Raw genomic sequence first — 25,000 nt, forward strand, 5'->3', positions numbered from 1 at the left:
CCCAGTGTAACTCAGTAACTCTCAGTCTGTGTGTTATCACCCAGTGTAACTCACTCCAGTCTGTGTGTTATCACCGGTGTAACTCACTCCAGTCTGTGTGTTTATCACCCAGTGTAACTCACTTCCAGTCTGTGTGTTATCACCCAGTGTAACTCACTCCAGTCTGTGTGTTATCACCCAGTGTAACTCACTCCAGTCTGTGTGTTATCACCCGGTGTAACTCACTCCAGTCTGTGTGTTATCACCCAGTGTAACTCACTCCAGTCTGTGGTTCCCCGTTCCTTACTCAGTCTGTGTGTTATCACCCAGGTGTAACTCACTCCAGTCTGTGTGTTATCACCCAGTGTAACTCACTCCAGTCTGTGTGTTATCACCCAGTGTAACTCACTCCAGTCTGTGTGTTATCACCCAGTGTAACTCACTCCAGTCTGTGTGTTATCACCCGGTGTAACTCACTCCAGTCTGTGTGTTATCACCCAGTGTAACTCACTCCAGTCTGTGTGTTATCACCCAGTGTAACTCACTCCAGTCTGTGTGTTATCACCCGTGTAACTCACTCCAGTCTGTGTGTTATCACCCAGTGTAACTCACTCCAGTCTGTGTGTTATCACCCAGTGTAACTCACTCCAGTCTGTGTGTTATCACCCGGTGTAACTCACTCCAGTCTGTGTGTTATCACCCAGTGTAACTCACTCCAGTCTGTGTGTTATCACCCAGTGTAACTCACTCCAGTCTGTGTGTTATCACCCAGTGTAACTCACTCCAGTCTGTGTGTTATCACCCGGTGTAACTCACTCCAGTCTGTGTGTTATCACCCGGTGTAACTCACTCCAGTCTGTGTGTTATCACCCGGTGTAACTCACTCCAGTCTGTGTGTTATCACCCGGTGTAACTCACTCCAGTCTGTGTGTTATCACCCAGTGTAACTCACTCCAGTCTGTGTGTTATCACCCAGGTGTAACTCACTCCAGTCTGTGTGTTATCACCCAGTGTAACTCACTCCAGTCTGTGTGTTATCACCCAGTGTAACTCACTCCAGTCTGTGTGTTATCACCCGGTGTAACTCACTCCAGTCTGTGTGTTATCACCCAGTGTAACTCACTCCAGTCTGTGTGTTATCACCCAGTGTAACTCACTCCAGTCTGTGTGTTATCACCCAGTGTAACTCACTCCAGTCTGTGTGTTATCACCCAGTGTAACTCACTCCAGTCTGTGTGTTATCACCCAGTGTAACTCACTCCAGTCTGTGTGTTATCACCCAGTGTAACTCACTCCAGTCTGTGTGTTATCACCCAGTGTAACTCACTCCAGTCTGTGTGTTATCACCCAGTGTAACTCACTCCAGTCTGTGTGTTATCACCCAGTGTAACTCACTCCAGTCTGTGTGTTATCACCCAGTGTAACTCACTCCAGTCTGTGTGTTATCACCCAGTGTAACTCACTCCAGTCTGTGTGTTATCACCCAGTGTAACTCACTCCAGTCTGTGTGTTATCACCCAGTGTAACTCACTCCAGTCTGTGTGTTATCACCCAGTGTAACTCACTCCAGTCTGTGTGTTATCACCCAGTGTAACTCACTCCAGTCTGTGTGTTATCACCCAGTGTAACTCACTCCAGTCTGTGTGTTATCACCCCAGTGTAACTCACTCCAGTCTGTGTGTTATCACCCAGTGTAACTCACTCCAGTCTGTGTGTTATCACCCAGGTGTAACTCACTCCAGTCTGTGTGTTATCACCCCGGTGTAACTCACTCCAGTCTGTGTGTTATCACCCAGTGTAACTCACTCCAGTCTGTGTGTTATCACCCAGTGTAACTCACTCCAGTCTGTGTGTTATCACCCAGTGTAACTCACTCCAGTCTGTGTGTTATCACCCAGTGTAACTCACTCCAGTCTGTGTGTTATCACCCAGTGTAACTCACTCCAGTCTGTGTGTTATCACCCAGTGTAACTCACTCCAGTCTGTGTGTTATCACCCAGTGTAACTCACTCCAGTCTGTGTGTTATCACCCAGTGTAACTCACTCCAGTCTGTGTGTTATCACCCAGTGTAACTCACTCCAGTCTGTGTGTTATCACCCAGTGTAACTCACTCCAGTCTGTGTGTTATCACCCAGTGTAACTCACTCCAGTCTGTGTGTTATCACCCAGTGTAACTCACTCCAGTCTGTGTGTTATCACCCAGTGTAACTCACTCCAGTCTGTGTGTTATCACCCAGTGTAACTCACTCCAGTCTGTGTGTTATCACCCAGTGTAACTCACTCCAGTCTGTGTGTTATCACCCAGTGTAACTCACTCCAGTCTGTGTGTTATCACCCAGTGTAACTCACTCCAGTCTGTGTGTTATCACCCAGTGTAACTCACTCCAGTCTGTGTGTTATCACCCAGTGTAACTCACTCCAGTCTGTGTGTTATCACCCAGTGTAACTCACTCCAGTCTGTGTGTTATCACCCAGGTGTAACTCACTCCAGTCTGTGTGTTATCACCCAGTGTAACTCACTCCAGTCTGTGTGTTATCACCCAGTGTAACTCACTCCAGTCTGTGTGTTATCACCCAGTGTAACTCACTCCAGTCTGTGTGTTATCACCCAGTGTAACTCACTCCAGTCTGTGTGTTATCACCCAGTGTAACTCACTCCAGTCTGTGTGTTATCACCCAGTGTAACTCACTCCAGTCTGTGTGTTATCACCCAGTGTAACTCACTCCAGTCTGTGTGTTATCACCCAGTGTAACTCACTCCAGTCTGTGTGTTATCACCCAGTGTAACTCACTCCAGTCTGTGTGTTATCACCCAGTGTAACTCACTCCAGTCTGTGTGTTATCACCCAGTGTAACTCACTCCAGTCTGTGTGTTATCACCCAGTGTAACTCACTCCAGTCTGTGTGTTATCACCCAGTGTAACTCACTCCAGTCTGTGTGTTATCACCCGGTAACTCCCAGTCTGTGTTATCACCCGGTAACTCCAGTCTGTGTGTTATCACCCAGTGTAACTCACTCCAGTCTGTGTGTTATCACCCGGTGTAACTCACTCCAGTCTGTGTGTTATCACCCAGTGTAACTCACTCCAGTCTGTGTGTTATCACCCAGGTGTAACTCACTCCAGTCTGTGTGTTATCACCCTTCCCAGTGTAACTCACTCCAGTCTGTGTGTTATCACCCCAGTGTAACTCACTCCAGTCTGTGTATCACCCAGTGTAACTCACTCCAGTCTGTGTGTTATCACCCGGTGTAACTCACTCCAGTCTGTGTGTTATCACCCAGTGTAACTCACTCCAGTCTGTGTGTTATCACCCGGTGTAACTCACTCCAGTCTGTGTGTTATCACCCGGTGTAACTCACTCCAGTCTGTGTGTTATCACCCAGTGTAACTCACTCCAGTCTGTGTGTTATCACCCGGTGTAACTCACTCCAGTCTGTGTGTTATCACCCAGTGTAACTCACTCCAGTCTGTGTGTTATCACCCAGTGTAACTCACTCCAGTCTGTGTGTTATCACCCGGTGTAACTCACTCCAGTCTGTGTGTTATCACCCAGTGTAACTCACTCCAGTCTGTGTGTTATCACCCAGTGTAACTCACTCCAGTCTGTGTGTTATCACCCAGTGTAACTCACTCCAGTCTGTGTGGTATCACCCAGTGTATCTCACTCCAGTCTGTGTGTTATCACCCGGTGTAACTCACTCCAGTCTGTGTGTTATCACCCAGTGTAACTCACTCCAGTCTGTGTGTTATCACCCGGTGTAACTCACTCCAGTCTGTGTGTTATCACCCAGTGTAACTCACTCCAGTCTGTGTGTTATCACCCAGTGTAACTCACTCCAGTCTGTGTGTTATCACCCAGTGTAACTCACTCCAGTCTGTGTGTTATCACCCAGTGTAACTCACTCCAGTCTGTGTGTTATCACCCAGTGTAACTCACTCCAGTCTGTGTGTTATCACCCAGTGTAACTCACTCCAGTCTGTGTGGTATCACCCAGTGTATCTCACTCCAGTCTGTGTGTTATCACCCCCAGTGTAACTCACTCCAGTCTGTGTGTTATCACCCAGTGTAACTCACTCCAGTCTGTGTGTTATCACCCGGTGTAACTCACTCCAGTCTGTGTGTTATCACCCAGTGTAACTCACTCCAGTCTGTGTGTTATCACCCAGTGTAACTCACTCCAGTCTGTGTGTTATCACCCAGTGTAACTCACTCCAGTCTGTGTGTTATCACCCGGTGTAACTCACTCCAGTCTGTGTGTTATCACCCAGTGTAACTCACTCCAGTCTGTGTGTTATCACCCGGTGTAACTCACTCCAGTCTGTGTGTTATCACCCGGTGTAACTCACTCCAGTCTGTGTGTTATCACCCGGTGTAACTCACTCCAGTCTGTGTGTTATCACCCGGTGTAACTCACTCCAGTCTGTGTGTTATCACCCAGTGTAACTCACTCCAGTCTGTGTGTTATCACCCGGTGTAACTCACTCCAGTCTGTGTGTTATCACCCGGTGTAACTCACTCCAGTCTGTGTGTTATCACCCGGTGTAACTCACTCCAGTCTGTGTGTTATCACCCAGTGTAACTCACTCTAGTCTGTGTGTTATCACCCGGTGTAACTCACTCCAGTCTGTGTGTTATCACCCCCAGTGTAACTCACTCCAGTCTGTGTGTTATCACCCGGTGTAACTCACTCCAGTCTGTGTGTTATCACCCGGTGTAACTCACTCCAGTCTGTGTGTTATCACCCGGTGTAACTCACTCCAGTCTGTGTGTTATCACCCAGTGTAACTCACTCCAGTCTGTGTGTTATCACCCCCAGTGTAACTCACTCCAGTCTGTGTGTTATCACCCGGTGTAACTCACTCCAGTCTGTGTGTTATCACCCGGTGTAACTCACTCCAGTCTGTGTGTTATCACCCAGTGTAACTCACTCCAGTCTGTGTGTTATCACCCAGTGTAACTCACTCCAGTCTGTGTGTTATCACCCAGTGTAACTCACTCCAGTCTGTGTGTTATCACCCAGTGTAACTCACTCCAGTCTGTGTGTTATCACCCGGTGTAACTCACTCCAGTCTGTGTGTTATCACCCAGTGTAACTCACTCCAGTCTGTGTGTTATCACCCGGTGTAACTCACTCCAGTCTGTGTGTTATCACCCAGTGTAACTCACTCCAGTCTGTGTGTTATCACCCGGTGTAACTCACTCCAGTCTCTGTGTGTTATCACCCAGTGTAACTCACTCCAGTCTGTGTGTTATCACCCGGTGTAACTCACTCCAGTCTGTGTGTTATCACCCAGTGTAACTCACTCCAGTCTGTGTGTTATCACCCAGTGTAACTCACTCCAGTCTGTGTGTTATCACCCAGTGTAACTCACTCCAGTCTGTGTGTTATCACCCAGTGTAACTCACTCCAGTCTGTGTGTTATCACCCGGTGTAACTCACTCCAGTCTGTGTGTTATCACCCGGTGTAACTCACTCCAGTCTGTGTGTTATCACCCAGTGTAACTCACTCCAGTCTGTGTGTTATCACCCAGTGTAACTCACTCCAGTCTGTGTGTTATCACCCGGTGTAACTCACTCCAGTCTGTGTGTTATCACCCAGTGTAACTCACTCCAGTCTGTGTGTTATCACCCAGTGTAACTCACTCCAGTCTGTGTGTTATCACCCGGTGTAACTCACTCCAGTCTGTGTGTTATCACCCGGTGTAACTCACTCCAGTCTGTGTGTTATCACCCAGTGTAACTCACTCCAGTCTGTGTGTTATCACCCGGTGTAACTCACTCCAGTCTGTGTGTTATCACCCAGTGTAACTCACTCCAGTCTGTGTGTTATCACCCAGTGTAACTCACTCTAGTCTGTGCGCTGTCGCTGGATCACTTGTCCCCGTGCTGTTATGTGTCCTGTAGATGCAAGCTGCCTGCTGTTGCGGACGGGAGGAGGGGAGGGTTTATTGACGGGGAGATGTGTTTACAGCCTCTGAATGTTCCCCCGCAGGCCTGCGAGAGAACGCGCGGCACCCAGCGCTCTACCTGGTGCACGGCGCCAAGTCGCTCAACGTGGCCTTCCGATCGTGGATGAAGAAGGAGGTAATGTCCAACGTCCCCCCCCCCCCGCCTTTCCGATAATCTTCAGGAGGTGCAAGAGGGAAGTGGGAGTCGGCATGGGGTGAGGCGGGGGCGGGGGGGACCGAGCGGTGGAATACGGGAAGGGGAGCTGATTTCCGCCAGGAGCAGACCATCCAGACCTGAAGGGGATTAAAACCCAGTTACCAGGCGGGTACAGCGTTGCTGGCGTCAACCAACATGGACCTGTTGGCTCGAGTGGCCTGTTTCCTTAGTGTCTCCGACTAAACCGGGGATTAAGCAATAGTATTAATGTAGGAAAACTACTTCGCACCAGAGAGTGGTGAACCTGTGGAATTCTCTGCCACAGAGGGCGGTGGAGGCCAGTTCATTAAATATATTCAAGAAAGAGTTGGATATATTTCTTAAGGCTAAAGGGATCAAGGGATATGGGGAGAAGGCAGGGACCGGGTACTGAATTTGGATGATCAGCCATGATCTCATTGAATGGCGGAGCAGGCTCGAGGGGCCGAATGGCCTACTCCTGCTCCTGTCTTCTATGTTTCTATGTCTAAGTGTTAAACAAAGCTTTAATCAACTGTTTTACAACATGGAGGTCTAGCTGTGTCCTTCACTAGTTCCTGTTAAAGAATGTCCTGCGCAAGCTGGGCCCGTGCCCGAGTATTTATACTCTCCCTGGACAGCGCCACCCGCAGGCCGCGCAGTATTATTTCATAAGTTATTCTTTCATGAATGACTGATTCATGTCGGGGCTCAAGGGTTAACTCGACGGAGCGAAGCGGTCAAGGCGGGCCTGATGGGTCGGTGGGAATTGGCGGAACGACTCGCCTCTCTCCAACGCCTTTCACCACCTCAGGACGTCCCAAAGCGCTCCACAGCCAATGAAGGACTTTTGTTGAAGTGTGGTCACTGTTGCAGGAAAAACGCGGCAGCCAATTTGCGCACAGCAAGCTCCCACAAACAGCAACCAGATAATCAGTTTTCAGTGATGTTGGTTGAGGGATAAATATTGGCCCCAGGACACCGGGGGAGAACCCCGCCCCCCTCGCCCTCTCTCCACTGCGAGTGGGATCTTTTACGCCCATCTGAGAGGGCAGTCGGGGCCTCGGTTTAGCGTCTCATCCGAAAGACACAGGCTAGGCTTGTAATCCCTCGAGTATAGAAGATTAAGGGGCGATCTGATCGAGGTGTTTGAGATGATTAAAGGATCCGATCGGGTCGATCGAGAGGGAAACTATTTCCTCTGGTGGGGGGAGTCCAGAACAAGGGGGCAGAACCTTCAAATTAGAGCCAGGCCGTTCAGGGGTGATGTCAGGAAGCACTTCTTCACACAAAGGCTGGTGGGAATCTGGGACTCTCCCCCCAAAGAGCTGTCGAGGCTGGGGGTCAATTGGAGCTTTCAAGACTGAGATTGATGGATTTTTGTTGGGTACGGGGATTGAGGGATACGGAACCAAGGCGGGTAGATGGAGTCAAGATACAGATACAGTGTCCTTGTGCACCAGTCGCTGAAGGTAAGCATGCAGGTGCAGCAGGCGGTTAAGAAGGCAAATGGTATGTTGGCCTTCATAGCGAGAGGGTTTGAGTGCAGGAGCAAGGATGTCTTGCTGCAGTTGTACAGGGCCTTGGTGAGACCACACCTTGAGTATTGTGTGCAGTTTTGATCGCCTTATCTGAGGAAGGATGTTCTTGCCATGGAGGGAGTGCAGCGAAGATTCATCAGACTGATACCTGGGATGGCAGGAATGACGTATGAGGAGAGGTTGGGTCGATTGGGCTTATACTCGCTGGAGTTTAGAAGAATGAGAGGGATCTCATTGAAACTTAAACAGCACTGGACAGACTAGATGCAGGAAGGATGTTCCCGATGGCGGGGGAGTCCAGAACCAGGGGTCACAGTCTAAGGATAAGGGGTCGGCCATTTAGGACTGAGATGAGGAGGAATTTCTTCACCCAGAGAGTGGTGAACCTGTGGAATTCTCTACCACACAAGGCAGTAGAGGCCAATTCATTAAATATATTCAAGAAGGAGTTGGATATATTTCTTAAGGCTAAAGGGATCAAGGGATATGGGGAGAAGGCAGGGACAGGGGACTGAATTTGGATGATCAGCCATGATCTCATTGAATGGCGGAGCAGGCTCGAGGGGCCGAATGGCCGACTCCTGCTCCTTTCAAGACAATGATTATTCGAGTTTGCTGGTTTCTCATTTATTCACCATCTGCTCATTTTTGTTCCCCAGGCTCTCCCTGAACATGAGGATGAAATCCCGGAGACTATTCGAACTGCACAGCTCATCAAAGACCTCGCCAAAGAGATCCGGCTGGTGGATGTGAGTCTCCTCAGCTGCGTTTGTGCGAGTTCCCTATCCCTTTCGCCCACCCCTGGAATCGTACCCACTCCTCTCCGGAGAGCACCGACTCAAAGTGGGGGTACAGGCCCCGCCGCCAATGCCTCAGTAGCCCTTGGGAGGCTCTGTAGCCCCCCGCCTCTGCGAGCCTGGGCGAGTGCTGTCGCAGGGCTATTGGACTATGGGGAGCTGCGCCCCGTCCCGTCAAATCCGCACGCATGCACTGGTGAAGGGGAATCCTGGCTGATCTTTTACATCGACCCGAGAGGGCAGACCGGGCCTCAGTTTAATGTCCCATCCGAAACCCGGCACCTCCGACAGTGCGGCGCTCCCTCAGTGCCGCCCCTCCGACAGTGTGGCGCTCCCTCAGTGCCGCCCCTCCGACAGTGCGGCACTGCCTCAGTACTGCCCCTCCGACAGTGCGGCGCTCCCTCAGTACCGCCCCTCCGACAGTGCGGCGCTCCCTCATTACCGCCCCTCCAACAGTGCGGCGCTCCCTCAGTGCCGCCCCTCCCACAGTGCGGCGCTCCCTCAGTACCGCCCCTCTGACAGTGCGGCGCTCCCTCAGTACCGCCCCTCCCACAGTGCGGCGCTCCCTCACTGCTCCGCACTGAGCCACGGCTGACGCCATCGCTACAGCTGTGTGTTCGTGTCTGCCGCCTGAGTTTGAAATCTCGCCACTTAGCAGGCCATGTTTTGTCAGACTGTAGGAAAGACGGGCGGGCTGTTCGGCCTCCACCGCAGCCCACAGGCGCCCAACACCGCCGGCAGTGGCGAGAAGCCCGGCCGCAAGAAGGGGGCCCAGCCCAGAGACGGCGGAAGAGGAAGGGGAAGAAAGGCAAGGAGCCAGTGGGCCTGCTGACCCCGGATCTTGACCTGCTGGAGATGCACACCAAACAGACCCTGAAAAAACTGGAGTCGCCCAAGAAGGAGAAGGTGGCTTTTCACTTTATAGCTGGTATTTCCTGTTCCCCGCCAGCCCTCGTTCAGGTTCGGCCTTTCCCTCTCACTCCCTGCGCACACACTGCTTTCTGGCTGTTTGTAGTGCCGTCATCTGTGTGTGTGCATGTCTGTCTGTCTGTCTGTGTGTGTGCATGTGTCTGTCTATGTCTGTCTGTCTATGTGTGTGCGCATGTGTCTGTGTGTGTGTGCGCATGTGTGTCTGTCTGTGTGTGTGTCTGAGTGTGAGAGTCTGTGTCGAGTCGGTGTGTGCATCTGAGTCAGTGTGTGTGTGTTTGTGTGTGTCTGAGTGTGTGTGTCTGTGTAGCACTCAGCTCTTGTCTCCTGGTTTGTCCGGCGCGCTCTCTCTCTCTCTCGCTCTCCCACACTCTCTCTGCCTCACACTGTCTTATTCTTCTCCTCCCTCGCTATTTATTCCATTTTATTTCCCCTCCTTTCTCTGTCCCCTCGTTCTGTCCTGTCTTCTACTCCCTCCCCCCTCTGCCCCTCCCGCTCACCCCCTCATTCCCCCTCCCTCACCTCCCTCTCTCCCCCCCTCCCTCTCTCTCTCCCCTCTGCTCTTCCCTCCCTCCCCTCCCTCACTCTCGCCTCTCCTCGCCCCTCCCTCTCGCCCCCTCCCTCCCTCCCTCCCTCTCGCCCCTTATCTCCCCCTCTCTCTCGCCCCCCTCCCTCCCCCTCTCTCTCGCCCCCTCCCTCCCTCTCGCCCCCTCCCTCCCGTCTCTCCCTCCCTCCCTCCCTCTCGCCCCCTCCTCCCCCTCTCTCTCGCCCCCTCCCTCCCCCTCTCTCTCGCCCCCTCCCTCCCCCTCTCTCTCGCCCCCTCCCTCCCTCTCGCCTCCCCTCTGCCCCTCCCTCACCCCCTCCCCCTTCCCTGCCCTCTCTCTCTCCCCGTTGCTCACACTGCTGTCCCAGCAGAGACCCTCAAGCTTTGTCCCAGAGTGGATTCTGCGACCCATTTGATGATTGAATGAAATATCTTGAATTCTGTGCGTTAGGGTCCGGGTAATTGACTCAAGTGGCGTCGCGCTCGCTTTGCATGCGGGTGGTTGCGGGATCGAAGCCTGCATTGAGTCTCTGGCGCTGCGCTCCTCGACTTTCCTAACCGCTCTCTCTCTCTCTCTCTCTCTTTCTCTCCCATGTTCCCATTCACAGCGCGAAACACCGAGCTCACAGCTGCAGATGGAGAGCGTCGAGGGCGAGCTGGCGATGGACGCTTCTGTCGGCCTGGACGACAGCAAGCTGCGATTCGTGTTGTCTAACGGGAAAATAATGAGGCAAGTCCACCCCACTGCTTCACCCGCTGCCACTCGCTCCACCGTCCTCTCGCTGTGTGGGAAAAAAATCTTTAACTTCCTGCACATAAACCTGTCACAGATTGTGGCCGCGCTTTCCCGTCACTGTAAGTTGCTGTGTCCACATTTCCCAGTATAATTTTGCTATGTCAACTGTCACGGTGTAGTTGCAGGCTCCTGCCACTAGGTGGTGCTGTGGAGCAAGTTTCTCCCAACTGCATCACTACCTTTTACATTAAAAATAATTTGCTTTCATGCACTGAGCTTGGGAAGTGGCTGGGGCACTTTACCGGTACCATGTTAATGATTTATATATTTCAAGTTTCTCCACCTCCTCGCTTGCAGACACTGGCCCTTTGCACTCCCGCTAAACTGGGGACCTGAGCATTGCAGCCACGCCAGCTCCCGGTATTCCCGCTCTCCATTACCCCGGCTAATATCAGCTAACTCACTCGCACGCTCACTCTCTCGCACGCTCTCAATCTCTTGCGCGTTCTCTCTCGCACGACGCTCCCTCTCTCGCGTGCTGTCGCTCTTGCACGCTCTCTCTCACGCTCTCTCACCGTTGCACGCTCTCTTGCACTCTCTCTCACCCGCGGTCTCTCTCTCTCGCAAGTGCTCTCTCTCTCTCACACACGCACTCTCACTCTCTCGCACGGTCTCTCTCGCACGCACTCTCTCGCACGCACTCTCACACGCGGGGTCTCTCACGCGCGCACACACTCACTCGGGTGAGGTAACAGAACGCGGCCGTGGGAGCCGTACCCCAGGGATAGCCAGAGCCTACAGGAGAAGGGAGGGGGTGGGGGGCGGTGGGTGAGTTGCTAGAGAAACGGAGGAAAATCTCACCACTGCGGCAGGACATTCTGAACGGCCGCTGTCCTCCCGGACTGACCAACCTCACTGCCTGTCGTCTTCTCCTACAGCAACAAAGGGGTGAAGCTGCAGTCGGCCTCGGGGAAGTTCGAGCCCCTCTTCGGCATGCTGAAGGGGGTGAAGCGCTGCATCAAAGACGAGTACGACTACGACTCGGAGGACGACTTGCAAATCGACGAGACACCGCGGAAGGAACGGAGGGTGATGAGCGCCAGCAAGAAGTTGCTGAGTAAGAGCACTGCCAGTCTCTTCTTTACAACCCCCCGCGCCCGCTCCCCGCCGTAAAGGACTTCCTCTCAAGCGCAGGAATATCTCTCTCCCCACCCCCTCCCCCGCCCCGCGCCACCACCCCCACCCCCCGCCCTCGATGGTCCAGCGCGGCACGGGGCCGTACAGACCAGGGAAGAAAAATGAGCTCCACCTCAGGACGTCCCAAAGCGCTTCACAGCCAGTGAATCACTTTTGAAGTGTGGTCACTGACATAATAAAACTCTGTGGTCACTGTTGTAATGTAGGAAACGCAGCAGCCAATTTGCGCACAGCAAGCTCCCACAAACAGCAATGTGATAATGATCAGATCACCTGTTTTAGTGATGTTGGTGGAGGGATAAATATTGGCCCCAGGACACCGGGGAGAACTCCCCCTCACCCCCCCACCGCCTGCTTTTCTTCCAGTAGTGTCCGTGGGATCTTTTAAATCCACCCGTCTCATCCAAAAGACAGCACCTCCGACAGTGTGGCGCTCCCTCAGTACTGCCCCTCCGACAATGCGGCGCTCTCTCAGTACCGCCCCTCCGACAGCGCGGCGCTCCCTCAGTACCACCCCTCCGACAGCGCGGCGCTCCCTCAGTACCGCCCCTCCGACAGCGCGGCGCTCCCTCAGTACCGCCCCTCCGACAGCGCGGCGCTCCCTCAGTACCGCCCCTCCGACAGCGCGGCGCTCCCTCAGTACCGCCCCTCCGACAGCGCGGCGCTCCCTCAGTACCGCCCCTCCGATAGCGCGGCGCTCCCTCAGTACCCGCCCCTCCGACAGTGCGGCGCTCCCTCAGTACAGCCCCTCCGACAGTGCGGCGCTCCCTCAGTACCGACCCTCCGACAGTGCGGCGCTCCCTCAGTACCGACCCTCCGACAGTGCGGCGCTCCCTCAGTACCGCCCCTCCGACAGTGCGGCGCTCCCTCAGTACCGCCCCTCCGACAGTGCGGCGCTCCCTCAGTACCGCCCCTCCGACAGTGCGGCGCTCCCTCAGTACCCGCCCCTCCGACAGTGCGGCGCTCCCTCAGTACCCGCCCCTCCGACAGTGCGGCGCTCCCTCAGTACTGCCCCTCCGCTTGTTGAGGTGTTACCCAGGGGGATCGTCATGGGCAGATGGGGGAAAGTGAATGAAATGTATTACATTCATACTTCTCCTATCTATCTGCCTTTACCTCTCCATCTCCCTGATGCACTATCAACAACACCAAAGACTACGAGTTGAACTTATACGAAGTAGGCTTTTATTGACTAAGAACTGGAGCATGCCTCTGCTAGTGGATCCATCCTAAGAGCTCCCGGGGGAAGGGTGGTGAGTCACCTTTATACCCGGGCTTAGGGGTGGAGCCAGGGGCGGAGACATGCCCGGACCTGTACAGAGTTAACAGTGGCTTACCACACAGACATGTACAGAGTTAGCAGTGGTTTACCACATTCACCCCTCGTTTAAAAAAGAGTCCGGCGGGGTGAAGTGTTTCAAAAGTTCGTATACGAAAGTCTCTCCGGGGGTCTTGTCTGCCGTAATGATCTTCGTGGTGCCGGTTGCGGCGGTTCTTTGCCCGCGGCCGCTTCTCGCGTGGGACGGAGCACTGGCGTGACGTCCTCTCGGGGTAGGGATGGCACCGGCATGTCGTCAGTTCGTGGTAGACACCCCGGCGGTGCGTCGTGGGTAGTGGTGGTGGGTGGAGGTAGTGGATGGTGATCGATGGTGTTTCGGGTGGTACCTGAGGGTGCGAGGTCTCGAATTGAGACTGTGTCCTCCCGCCCGTCAGGATACGCCACGTAGGCGTACTGTGGGTTGGCGTGGAGGAGGTGAACTTTTTCGACCAGGGGGTCCGTCTTGTGGCTCCTCACGTGTTTCCTGAGCAGGACGGGTCCCGGAGACGTCAGCCATGGCGGTAGTGATGTCCCCGAGGTGGATTTCCTGGGGAAGACGAACATCTTCTCGTGAGGGGTGGCGTTTGTGGCAGTACAGAGCAGTGATCACAGAATCACAGAAACCCCACAGTGCAGATAGAGGCCATTTCGGCCCATCGAGCCTGCACCGACACATACCCCACCCGATCCCCGTAACCCCTACACCATCACATATCCCACCCTATCCCCGTAACCCCACGTATTTAATCCCCCTAACAGTAAGGGTCAATTTATCATAGCCAATCATCCTAACCCGCACATCTTTGGACTGGGAGGAAACCGGAGCACCCGGAGAAAACCCACACCCTCGTATGGAGTGGAGCGCATCGGGGAGGACATCTTGCCAGCGGGAGATTGGGAGGCCCTTGGATTTTAGGGCGAGCATGGCGGTCTTCCACACCGTTGCGTTCTCCCTCTCTACCTGTCCGTTACCCCGGGGGTTGTAGCTGGTAGTCCTGCTCGTGACTATGCCCTTCTCGAGCAGGTACTGGCGCAGCTCGTCGCTCATGAACGACGAGCCCCTGTCGCTGTGGATGTAATTGGGGAAGCCAAATATGGCGAACAGATCGTTGAGGCACCTGATGACTGTGGCGCTGGTCATGTCCGGGCAGGGGGTGGCGAAGGGGAAACTGGAGTACTCGTCAATAATATTGAGGAAGTACGTGTTGCGGTCAGAGGAGGGAAGGGGCCCCTTGAAATCGACGCTGAGACGTTCGAAGGGGCGGGTGGCTTTAATCAGGTGTGCCCTGTCTGGCCTATAAAAATGCGGTTTGCATTCGGCGCAGACCTGGCAGTTCCTGGTCATGGTCCTGACCTCCTCGATGGAGTAAGGCAGGTTGCGAGCTTTAATAAAATGGAAGAACCTGGTGACCCCCGGGTGGCAGAGATCATTGTGGAGGGTCCGTAGCCTATCGACTTGTGCGTTGGCACATGTCCCATGTGATAGGGCGTCTGGGGGCTCATTAAGTTTCCCGGGCCGGTATAAGATATCGTAGTTGTAGGTGGATAACTCGATCCTCCACCGCAATAGCTTATCATTTTTGATTTTCCCCCTTTGTCTGTTGTTAAACATAAATGCTACTGACCGTTGGTCAGTGAGCAGGGTGAAACGTTTACCGGCCAGGTAATGCCTCCAGTGCCGTACAGCCTCCACTATCGCCTGGGCCTCCTTCTCGACTGAGGAGTGTCGAATTTCGGGGCCCTGGAGGGTCCGTGAAAAGAAGGCCACGGGTCTCCCCGCCTGGTTAAGGGTTGCGGCTAGGGCGAAGTCGGATGCATCGCTCTCCACTTGGAAAGGGATGGACTCATCCACTGCGTGCATTGTGGCCTTCGCAATGTCCTCTTTTATGAGGGTGAAGGCCGCACGGGCCTCTGCCGTCAGGGGGAAGGAGGTTGACTTGATGAGGGGCCGGGCTTTGTCCGCATAGTTGGGCACCCACTGGGCGTAGTAAGAGAAGAACCCTAGGCATCTCTTCAGGGCTTTTAGGCAGTGGGGGAGGGGTAGTTCCAGGATGGGGCGCATTCGGTCGGGGTCGGGGCCGATGACTCCGTTTTCCACCACGCAGCCAAGAATAGCGAGGCGCGTGGTGCGGAACATACATTTTTCTCTGTTGTATGTCAGATTCAGCCGTTGGGCCGTACGGAGGAATTTTTCTAGGTTGGCGTCGTGGTCATGCCGGTCATGGCCGCAGATGGTGACGTTGTCTAGATAGGGGAAGGTGGCCTGCAGCGCGTTCTGGTCAACCATCCGGTCCATCTCTCTTTGGAAGACCGAGGCCCCGTTGGTGACGCCAAAGGGGACTCGGAGGAAGTGGTAGAGGCGACCGTCGGCCTCGAAGGCCGTGTACTGGCGGTCCTCAGGCCTGATGGGGAGCTGGTGGTATGCCGACTTCAGATCAATCGTCGAGAATACCCGGTATTGTGCTATCTGGTTGACCATGTCAGATATGCGGGGAAGTGGGTATGCGTCTCATTGCGTGTATCGATTGATCGTCTGGCTGTAATCAATAACCAGGCGCTGTTTTTCGCCGGTCTTCACTACCACCACTTGGGCTCGCCATGGGCTGGTGCTGCCCTCGATAATCCCTTCCCTCAGGAGTCTTTCTACTTCTGATTTAATAAAGCTCCTATCCCCGGCACTGTACTGCCTGCTTTTAGTAGCAATTGGCTTGCAGTCTTTGGCGAGGTTAGCGAACAACGGGGGAGGGTTTGACCTTCAGGGTGGACAGGCTGCATACTTTGCGCGGCGCCGTGTTTAAATTCTGCCGGCTGCAGACTGTAAGTGGGGGCAGGGGCCCGCCATATGCCATCGTGACGCTCTCCAGATGGCACTGGAAGTCTAATCCTAGCAGTACGGGGGCGCAGAGCTGTGGCAGGACGAGGAATTTAAAATCTCCGTACTCCACGCCGTTCACTGTCAGAGTCGCTACACAGTAGCCGCCGACGTCCGCCGTATGGGACTTTGAGGCCATAAAGACCTGGTGGCGTGTGGGCATAACCGATAGGGAGTAGCGTCGCACCGTGTCGGGGTGGATGAAGCTCTCCGTGCTTCCGCAGTCGAAAAGGCAATTTGTGGCATGGCCATTTACCTTTACGTTCATCATGGACCTGGCTAGTTGATGGGGCCTAGATTGGTCCAGGGTGATGGAGGCCATCGTCGAGGTCGGTGGGTCGCTGTAGTATTCGCCCGCGCCGGGGGCCTGGTCCCGAAATGGTGTCCAAGATGGCGGCTCCCCCGCGGCTGGTGGTGCCCAAAATGGCGGCCCGCACGGCTCACACGTGGTTGGTGGGGTCCAAAATGGCGGCCTGCACGGTTCACACGCGGCGCTGCTGGAATTGGGGGTCGATTTCGCCCTGCACACTCTCGCGTAGTGGCCTTTCTTGCCGCATTTGGAGCAGGTCGCGTCCTTTGCTGGGCATTGCTGTCTGGGGTGCTTGGCCTGGCCGCAGAAGCAGCATTTCTGGCCTCTGGTCATTGCAGCTGTAGTTGGGCTGCTGGCGGCTTGTGGCCTTACCGGGTCCCAAGATGGCTGCTCCCGTGACATCCACGTGGCCATCCGGTCAGGGGGGTAGGTGTCCATGTTCTGGAGGGCCACGTCTAACGAGTTAGCGAGGGCCACCGTCTTCTGCAGGTCGAGCCCCCTCTGTTCCAGCAGCCTCTGCCGTGTATAGTTGGACCTGATGCCGGCTACGTAGGCGTCTCGGATCAGGTCTTCCGTGCATTCCTTGGCCGTCACCGCTTTGCAATTACAGGCCCGGCCGAGGACTCTCAGTGCCAGTAAATATTCGGCGCCCGATTTCCCGGGGCGCTGTTTTCGGGTAGCCAGGGGGTGTCTGGCGTAGACCTCGTTAACAGGCCTCACGTATTGTTCCTTTAGCGTCGCGATGGCGGCCGCGTAAGTTGTGGCGTCTCGGATGATCGAGTAGACTCGGTGGCTCACCCATGAATTCAAGACAAGCCGTTTCGCGTCATCTGTAGTGACGGTAGTGCTGGAGGCCTCCAGGAAGGCTTTGAAACAGCTCAGCCAGTGTTCAAAGTTATTGGCTGCATCTGCTGCTTGAGGATCCAGGTCTAAACGTTCCGGCTTCAAGATTTGCTCCATGTTGAAAATTTAGTCAATAAAATTGATGCACTATCAACAACACCAAAGACTACGAGTTGAACTTATACGAAGTAGGCTTTTATTGACTAAGAACTGGAGCATGCCTCTGCTAGTGGATCCATCCTAAGAGCTCCCGGGGGAAGGGTGGTGAGTCACCTTTATACCCGGGCTTAGGGGTGGAGCCAGGGGCGGAGACATGCCCGGACCTGTACAGAGTTAACAGTGGTTTACCACACAGACATGTACAGAGTTAGCAGTGGTTTACCACACTCCCTATTTATAAAAAGTATAGAGAGGCACTGGAGAGGGTGCAATAAAGATTTACAAGGATGATACCAGACCTGCGAGGGTATACTTATCAGGAAAGGATGAACAGGCTGGGTCTCTCTTCTCTTGACTGAGGGGTGACCAGATAGAGGTCTTTAAAATTATGACAGGTTTTGATAGAGTGGATACAGAGAGAATGTTTCCACTTGTGGGGAAGAGCATAACTAGAGGCCGTCAATATAAGATAGTCACCAAGAAATCCAATGGGGAATTCAGGAGAATCTTTACCCAGAGAGTGGTGAGAATGTGGAACTCGCTACCACAGGGAGTGGTCGAGGCGAATAGCGGAGATGCATTTAAGGGGAAGCTGGATAAACACAGGAGGGAGAAAGGAATAGAAGGAGATGGTGATGGGGTGAGATGAAGAGGGGTGGGAGGAGGCTCGTGTGTAGCACCAACGCCAGCATGGACTGGTTGGGCCGAATGGCCTGTTCCTGTGCCGTATATCCTGTGTAATCTGTAAAAATCCTGTGTATGTGCACACTAGCTGTCCATCTTCCTGCTGTCATGACCTTTGGTTGCACTTTTAAGACAGCCTGAAATGGCGTAAACATTTAGAATGACGGTGTGGTATGTAAACAGCTGTCTGTCACGGTGCAGTTACAGGCTCTGACCAGTCGGTGGCGCTGTAAAAGGAATGAGTCAGGTCAAATCCCCCTCAATCTCCTCCAGGTCCAACAAGAGAGAGTCTAACCACCTCCCCTTGACATTCAACGGCATTACCATCGCCGAATCCCCCACCATCAACATCCTGGGGGTCACCATTGACCAGAAACTTAACTGGACCAGCCGCATAAATACTGTGGCAACAAGAACAGGTCAGAGGCTGGGTATTCTGCGGCGAGTGTCTCACCTCCTGACTCCCCAAAGCTTTTCCACCATCTACAAGGCACAAGTCAGGAGTGTGATGGAATACTCTCCACTTGCCTGGATGAGTTGCAGCTCCAACAACACTCGAGAAGCTCGACACCATCCAGGACAAAGCAGCCCGCTTGATCGGCACCCCGTCCACCACCTTAAACATTCACTCCCTCCACCACCGGCGCACCGTGGCTGCAGTGTGGACCATCTACAAGATGCACTGCAGCAACTCGCCAAGGCTTCTTCGGCAGCACCTCCCAAACCCGCCACCTCTTCCACCTAGAAGGACAAGGGCAGCAGGCGCACGGGGACACCGCCACCTCCAAGTTCCCCTCCGAGTCACACACACCATCCTGACTTGGAAATATATCGGCCGTTCCTTCATCGTCGCTGGGTCAAAATCCTGGAACTCCCTCCCTAACAGCGCTGTGGGAGCACCTTCACCACACGGGACTGCAGCGGTTCAAGAAGGCGGCTCACCACCACCTTCTCAAGGGCGGCTAGGGATGGGCAATAAATGCCGGCCTCGCCAGCGACGCCCACATCCCAGGAACAAATTAAAAAAAAATCCCTCTTGCAGGCGTGACTGCTGCTGCGCACTGATTCCTGTGTCAGTCGGAGATTGCCGTGTACTGATTCGAATCTTATTCTCTCCTCCTCAGAGCTGCCGCGCCGATTACCCCGAGCCAAGCCCTGCATGGATCCCACCCGGAAGCGGGAGCCGGGAGAAGTGGACTTTGACATTGTGGTAAGGGCATTTTGCCAGGAGATCGACTTCAGCTTTCCCCCCCTGGCGCCTTTGGCCTGAGGGCATCGCGTCCACCCCACCCACACGCGGGCATTGGATGGCGCTTCCCCCTTGGTCGAATAGCCTGCCAAATCACAGCCGTGCCCCAGGCTGCCGTACACCCCAACGTCCACGTTGTCACTTCCCTGTGGTCGGGGGGGTGGGGGCGGTGCGGGGGGGGGGGGGAGAGTCCTGGGTGCGGAGACCAATTGTAACAGCGCTACACCCCGCCACAGTCCCTTCCCTCCCCTCTATCTCGGGTCAGCTAACTCCACACTGACCATGCGTCCAACCTCGGCTCCTCCTTGTCTCCGTCGTTCAGCCAGGGCGCCTCAAACCAGCAGCGCCTTTGCCTCAGAACACATTAGAAGAATGAGAGGTGATCTCATTGAAACATATAAGATTCTGAGGGGGATTGACAGGGTAGATGCTGAGAGGCTGTTTCCCCCTGGCTGGAGAGTCTAGAACCAGGGGTCACAGTCTCAGGATAAGGGGTCGGCCATTTAGGACTGAGATGAGGAGGAATTTCTTCACTCAGAGGGCGGTGAATCTTTGGAATTCTCTGCCCCAGAGGGCTGTGGAGGCTCAGTCATTGAGTCTATTCAAGGCTGAGATCGAGAGATTTTTGGACTCTCGGGGAATCGAGGGATATGGGGATCGGGCGGGAGAGTGGAGTTGAGGTCGATGATCAGCCCTGATCTTATTGAATGGCGGAGCAGGCTCGAGGGGCCGAATGGCCGACTCCTGCTCCTATTTCTTGTGTTCTGAGTCGAAAGGTTGTGGGTTTGAGCCCCGCTCAGACCCACACTGAAGCGCAGGGCTGTGTTGTCAGAGGACATCCGATGGGGACCAATCAGCTCGCGCTGGTGGCTTGAAGTGGATGTTAAAGATCTCTCTCTCTTCCACTTCCCCCTCCCCGCTCTCTCTCTCTCGCTCTCTCTCTCTCTGCCTCTCTCTCTGTCTCTCTCCCTTTCTCTCTCTGTCTCTCTCTCTCTCTGTCTCTCTCCCTTTCTCTCTCTGTCTCTCTCTCTCTCTGTGTCTCTTTCTCTCTCTATGTTTCTCTCTCTCTGTATGTCTCTCTGTGTCTCTCTATATTTCTCTCTCTCTCTCTGTATGTCTCTCTGTGTCTCTCTATATTTCTCTCTCTCTCTCTGTATGTCTCTCTGTGTCTCTCTATATTTCTCTCTCTCTGTCTCTCTCCCTTTCTCTCTCTCTCCATCTCTCTCTGTCTCTCTCTCTCCCTTTCTCTCTGTCTGTATTTCTCTCTCTCTGTCTCTCCCTCTCTCTCTCTCTCTCTCCAATTCCAATTCCAATTAAAATGCTTTATTGGCATGAAAGTTTACAGAGAACCATATTGCCAAAGCTTACATAGCAAAAAGGTACAGTTTTCCAACATTCTGTAGGTGTCAATCGATTTGACATTTGTTGGGTACATACAATATTACTTTTAAACAATATTAATTTTAAACAGTCTTTCTACTTCATTTGGTACGTTCAATATTAATTTTAAACAGTCTTAATTTTAAACAGTCCTCAGGTTGTGACATGTTGTTACATATTTGTCTCTCTCTCTCTCTCTCTCCCCCCTCCCTATATACAGGAGGATGACTCGTCGGATGAGGATTCTGCCGTCGACATTGACAGCAGTACCGGAGCGGGTTCAGCAGACCCGGCGGGGGCGAGCAGCTCCGCCGGTATTCTCGATCTGCTCAAGGCCAGCAAGGAGGTCGGGGGTCTGGACTACGCCTCGCAAAGGTAAACGGTTCCTTCTGCACCCACTCCGCGGTACAATACCGCCGTACTGAGCGAGCGCCGCACTGTCGGAGGGGCGGTACTGAGCGAGCGCCGCACTGTCGGAGGGGCAGTACTGAGGGAGTGCCGCACTGTCGGAGGGGCAGTACTGAGGGTGCTCAGCACTGTCGGAGGGGCAGTACTGAGGGAGTGCCGCACTGTCGGAGGGGCGGTACTGAGGGAGCACTGCACTGTCGGAGGGGCAGTACTGAGGGAGGGCCGCACTGTCGGAGATGGCGTCTTTCGGACGAGACATTAAACCCGTGGCCCTGTCTGCCCACCACTGGAAGAAGAGCTCTCCCCGGTGTCCTGGGGCCAATATTTATCCCTCAACCAACATCACTAAAACAGATGACCCGGTCATTTATCACATTGGCTGTTTGTGGGAGCTTGCTGTGCGCGAACTGGCTGCCGCGTTTCCTACATTACAACAGTGACCACACTTCAAAAAAATGTGGTTCATTGGCTGTGAAGCACTTTGGGACGTCCTGTGTCGCTGGATTGGAGCGCATGTCCTTGTGGGATCCTCCTGTGCGTCGGACGGGCGTCGCACTCCCGCTGCCGACCATTGGCTCTCTCTGATCTATGTTCTTTTCTCTCTCCCTCTCTCTCTCTCTCACACAGCAGCCAGCCCCCGGCTTCTCCCAGCACACAGGAGGCCATCCAGGGCATGCTGTGCATGGCCAACCTGCAGGCCTCCCCTGGCTCCAGCCTCCAGGCCTGGTGGACCAGCGGGCAGGAGCGCAACGGCGGCCCTTCCTCCTGCTCCGCCTCCGCCCCTTCCTCCTCCGCCGGCGCCGCCACTCAGGCCGGCGGCAAGAAGGCCAAGGGCAAGCCGGCCCAGCGCCCGGCCAAGAAGGCCGGCAAGCTGCCCGAGCGCAGCGACGACGACAGCTACGACGACCAGGAGAGTCTGGGAGCCTGTTTCAAAGACTCCGACTACGGTGAGGGACCTTCCGAGGGGCGTGCGTGGGGGGTAGGGGGGAGCAGGCCAAGCCGAGCGGTTCCGGGTCTTGGGCGAGCCACCCGCAGGTCGGGTCGGCCCAGGGCAGGTTGGAAATACGAAAAGCTCATCTTTTTTTTTTCTTGGGGGCTGGCAGCAGAGGAAAAGTTAAAATGAGGTTGAAAGCTGCAGCGTTGTCCTCAGAAGAAGGCACAGGGACCAGATCCCTCCCCCGCCCGGCCTGGCGTATACGTGACTCCAGTCCAGCATAACCTGGTTGAATCTTAATGCTCCCAGGGCAGGTACAGCACGGGGTTAGATACAGAGTAAAGCTCCCTCTACACTGTCCCCATCAAACACTCCCAGGGCAGGTACAGCACGTGATTAGATACAGAGTAAAGCTCCCTCTACACTGTCCCATCAAACATTCCCAGCGCAGGCACAGCACGGGGTTATATACAGAGTAAAGCTCCCTCTACACTGTCCCATCAAACACTCGCAGGGCAGGTACAGCACGGGGTTAGATACAGAGTAAAGCTCCCTCTACACTGTCCCATCAAACACTCCCAGGGCAGGTACAGCACGGGTTAGATACAGAGTAAAGCTCCCTCTACACTTTCCCATCAAACACTCCCAGGACAGATACAGCACGGTTAGATACAGAGTAAAGCTCCCTCTACACTGTCCCATCAAACACTCCCAGGGCAGGTACAGCATGGGTTAGATACAGAGTAAAGCTCCTTCTACACTGTCCCATCAAACACTCCCAGGGCAGGTAGAGCACGGGTTAGATACAGAGTAAAGCTCCCGCTACACTGTCCCATCAAACAGTCCCAGGGCAGGTAGAGCACGGGTTAGATACAGAGTAAATCTCCCTCTACACTGTCCCATCAAACAGTCCCAGGGCAGGTAGAGCACGGGTTAGATACAGAGTAAAGCTCCCTCTACACTGTCCCCATTAAAAGCTGGGAGTTTGACGCTGTTCCTTGCCGCCCCTCTCCCCCAGTGTATCCATCCCTCGAGTCGGATGATGATGACCCCACCTTGAAGGCACGGAATAAGAAGAGGCGGAGCAGTGACGATGCACCTTGGAACCCTAAAGGTATGTGTTCCAGCTCTCCGATAGGAGTGCGAATCAGCGGCTCCCACAGTACATTGGCGAATGCCGAATACTGTGTCTAGACCTGCATAGCGTGGCTCCCCAGTGTGTTCCCGGTGCTGAACATCCTCCCCAGTGTGTCAGCACTGCAGGAGTTCCTCAGGGCAGTGTCCGAGCCCCAACAATCTTCAGCTGCTTCATCAATGACCTTCCCTCCATCACAAGGTCAGAAGTGGGGATGTTCGCTGATAACTGCAGAGTGTTCAGCTCCATTCACAACTCCTCAGATAATGAAACAGTCCGTGCCCGCGTGCAGCAAGACCTGGACAACGTTCAGGCTTGGGCTGATAAGTGGCAAGTAATATTCACACCACACAAGTGCCAGGCAATGACTATCTCCAACAAGAGAGAGTCTAACCACCTCCCTTTGACATTCAATGACATTACCATCGCCGAATCCCCCACCATCAACATCCTGGGGGGTCACCACTGACCAGAAACTTAACTGGACCAGCCACATAAATACTGTGGCAACAAGAGCAGGTCAGAGGCTGGGTATTCTGCGGCAAGAGTCTCACCTCCTGATTCCCCAAAGCCTTTCCACCATCTACAAGGCACAAGTCAGGAGTGTGATGGAACACTCTCCACTTGCCTGGATGAGTTGCAGCTCCAACACTCGAGAAGCTCGACACCATCCAGGACAAAGCAGCCCGCTTGATCGGCACCCCGTCCACCACCATAAACATTCACTCCCTCCACCACTGGCGCACCGTGGCTGCAGTGTGGACCATCTACAAGATGCACTGCAGCAACTCGCCAAGGCTTCTTCGGCAACACCTCCCAAACCCGCCACCTCTTCCACCTAGAAGGACAAGGGCAGCAGGCGCACGGGAACACCACCACCTCCAAGTTCCCCTCCGAGTCACACACACCATCCTGACTTGGAAATATATCGGCCGTTCCTTCATCGTCGCTGGGTCAAAATCCTGGAACTCCCTCCCTAACAGCGCTGTGGGAGCACCTTCACCACACGAGACTGCAGCGGTTCAAGAAGGAGGCTCACCACCACCTTCTCAAGGGCGACTAGGGATGGGCAATAAATGCCGGCCTTGCCAGCGACGCCCACATCTCAGGAACGAATTATAAAAAACCAGCCCTCCCCAGTGCGTACCCGGCAATAAACGGCAACACAGCCCCAGTGACGTAAGAAAACTACTAGGCACTTTGTCTAAGCGTTAAAGCTTTAATCAACTGTTTTACAACATGGAGGTCTAGTTGTGTCCTTCACTAGTTCCTGTTAAGAATGTCCTGCGCAAGCTGGGCCCGTGCCTGAGTGTTTATACTCTCCCTGGACAGCGCCACCCGCAGGCCGCTCAGTTGATTCATGTCACCCGGCACTAAACGCCAACACAGCCTTGTACCGAATGCCGAACTGAACTGGTTTATTTTTCCACCGACACCCCAGCTCGCGTGGCGCCGACTCTTCCACGGCAGGAGCGGCCGATACGGGAAGGAACGCGGGTGGCATCCATCGAGACGGGGCTGGCTGCCGCGGCGGCCAAGCTGGCACAGCAGGTACGGTACTTGGCATCGCTCTTGGTCATCTTCCCGTGGAGGCAGCCCCGGGAGCTGGCACGGCGGGAGGGGGCTCGCGGGCTGAAAGCATCGAGGAGGCGGCAGAGGGGTCGCTGGGGAAGGCCGGGGGCTCGTCGGGAGTCTGCTGCAGGAGGGAGGGATAACGGGGTAAATGATGCAGAGGTTTGGGAGATGCGGCGAGTCTCACTTGCGCCATCGTGAGACCTGCGAATAATAGAAACATAGAAGATAGGAGCAGGAGTAGGCCATTCGGCCCCTCGAGCCTGTTCTGCCATTTAATGAGATCA

At 54.4% G+C, this 25,000-nt stretch overlaps 1 protein-coding gene across 2 annotated transcripts in view; it reads left to right on the top strand.

Annotated features, from left to right (window-relative positions):
* Positions 1 to 25,000, top strand: part of phf8 (PHD finger protein 8) — a 64,863-nt gene that overhangs the window by 34,252 nt on the left and 5,611 nt on the right. Inside the window, exons 10-18 of one of the 2 annotated variants that reach the window (XM_085978839.1) lie at positions 5,977 to 6,068; positions 8,308 to 8,397; positions 10,525 to 10,646; positions 11,591 to 11,769; positions 19,160 to 19,245; positions 20,885 to 21,039; positions 21,700 to 22,019; positions 23,025 to 23,120; positions 24,583 to 24,692. In XM_085978839.1, the coding sequence (XP_085834965.1) occupies positions 5,977 to 6,068; positions 8,308 to 8,397; positions 10,525 to 10,646; positions 11,591 to 11,769; positions 19,160 to 19,245; positions 20,885 to 21,039; positions 21,700 to 22,019; positions 23,025 to 23,120; positions 24,583 to 24,692 (1,250 nt within the window). The remainder of the gene's footprint in view (positions 1 to 5,976; positions 6,069 to 8,307; positions 8,398 to 10,524; positions 10,647 to 11,590; positions 11,770 to 19,159; positions 19,246 to 20,884; positions 21,040 to 21,699; positions 22,020 to 23,024; positions 23,121 to 24,582; positions 24,693 to 25,000) is intronic. The other variant, XM_085978840.1, reaches the window with a different exon arrangement.

Source organism: Somniosus microcephalus, unplaced genomic scaffold (genome assembly GCF_052327205.1).
Source record: "Somniosus microcephalus isolate GS21.2 unplaced genomic scaffold, FLI_Smic_1.0 unresolved_chr7, whole genome shotgun sequence".
NCBI classification, from domain to species: Eukaryota; Metazoa; Chordata; class Chondrichthyes; order Squaliformes; family Somniosidae; genus Somniosus; species Somniosus microcephalus.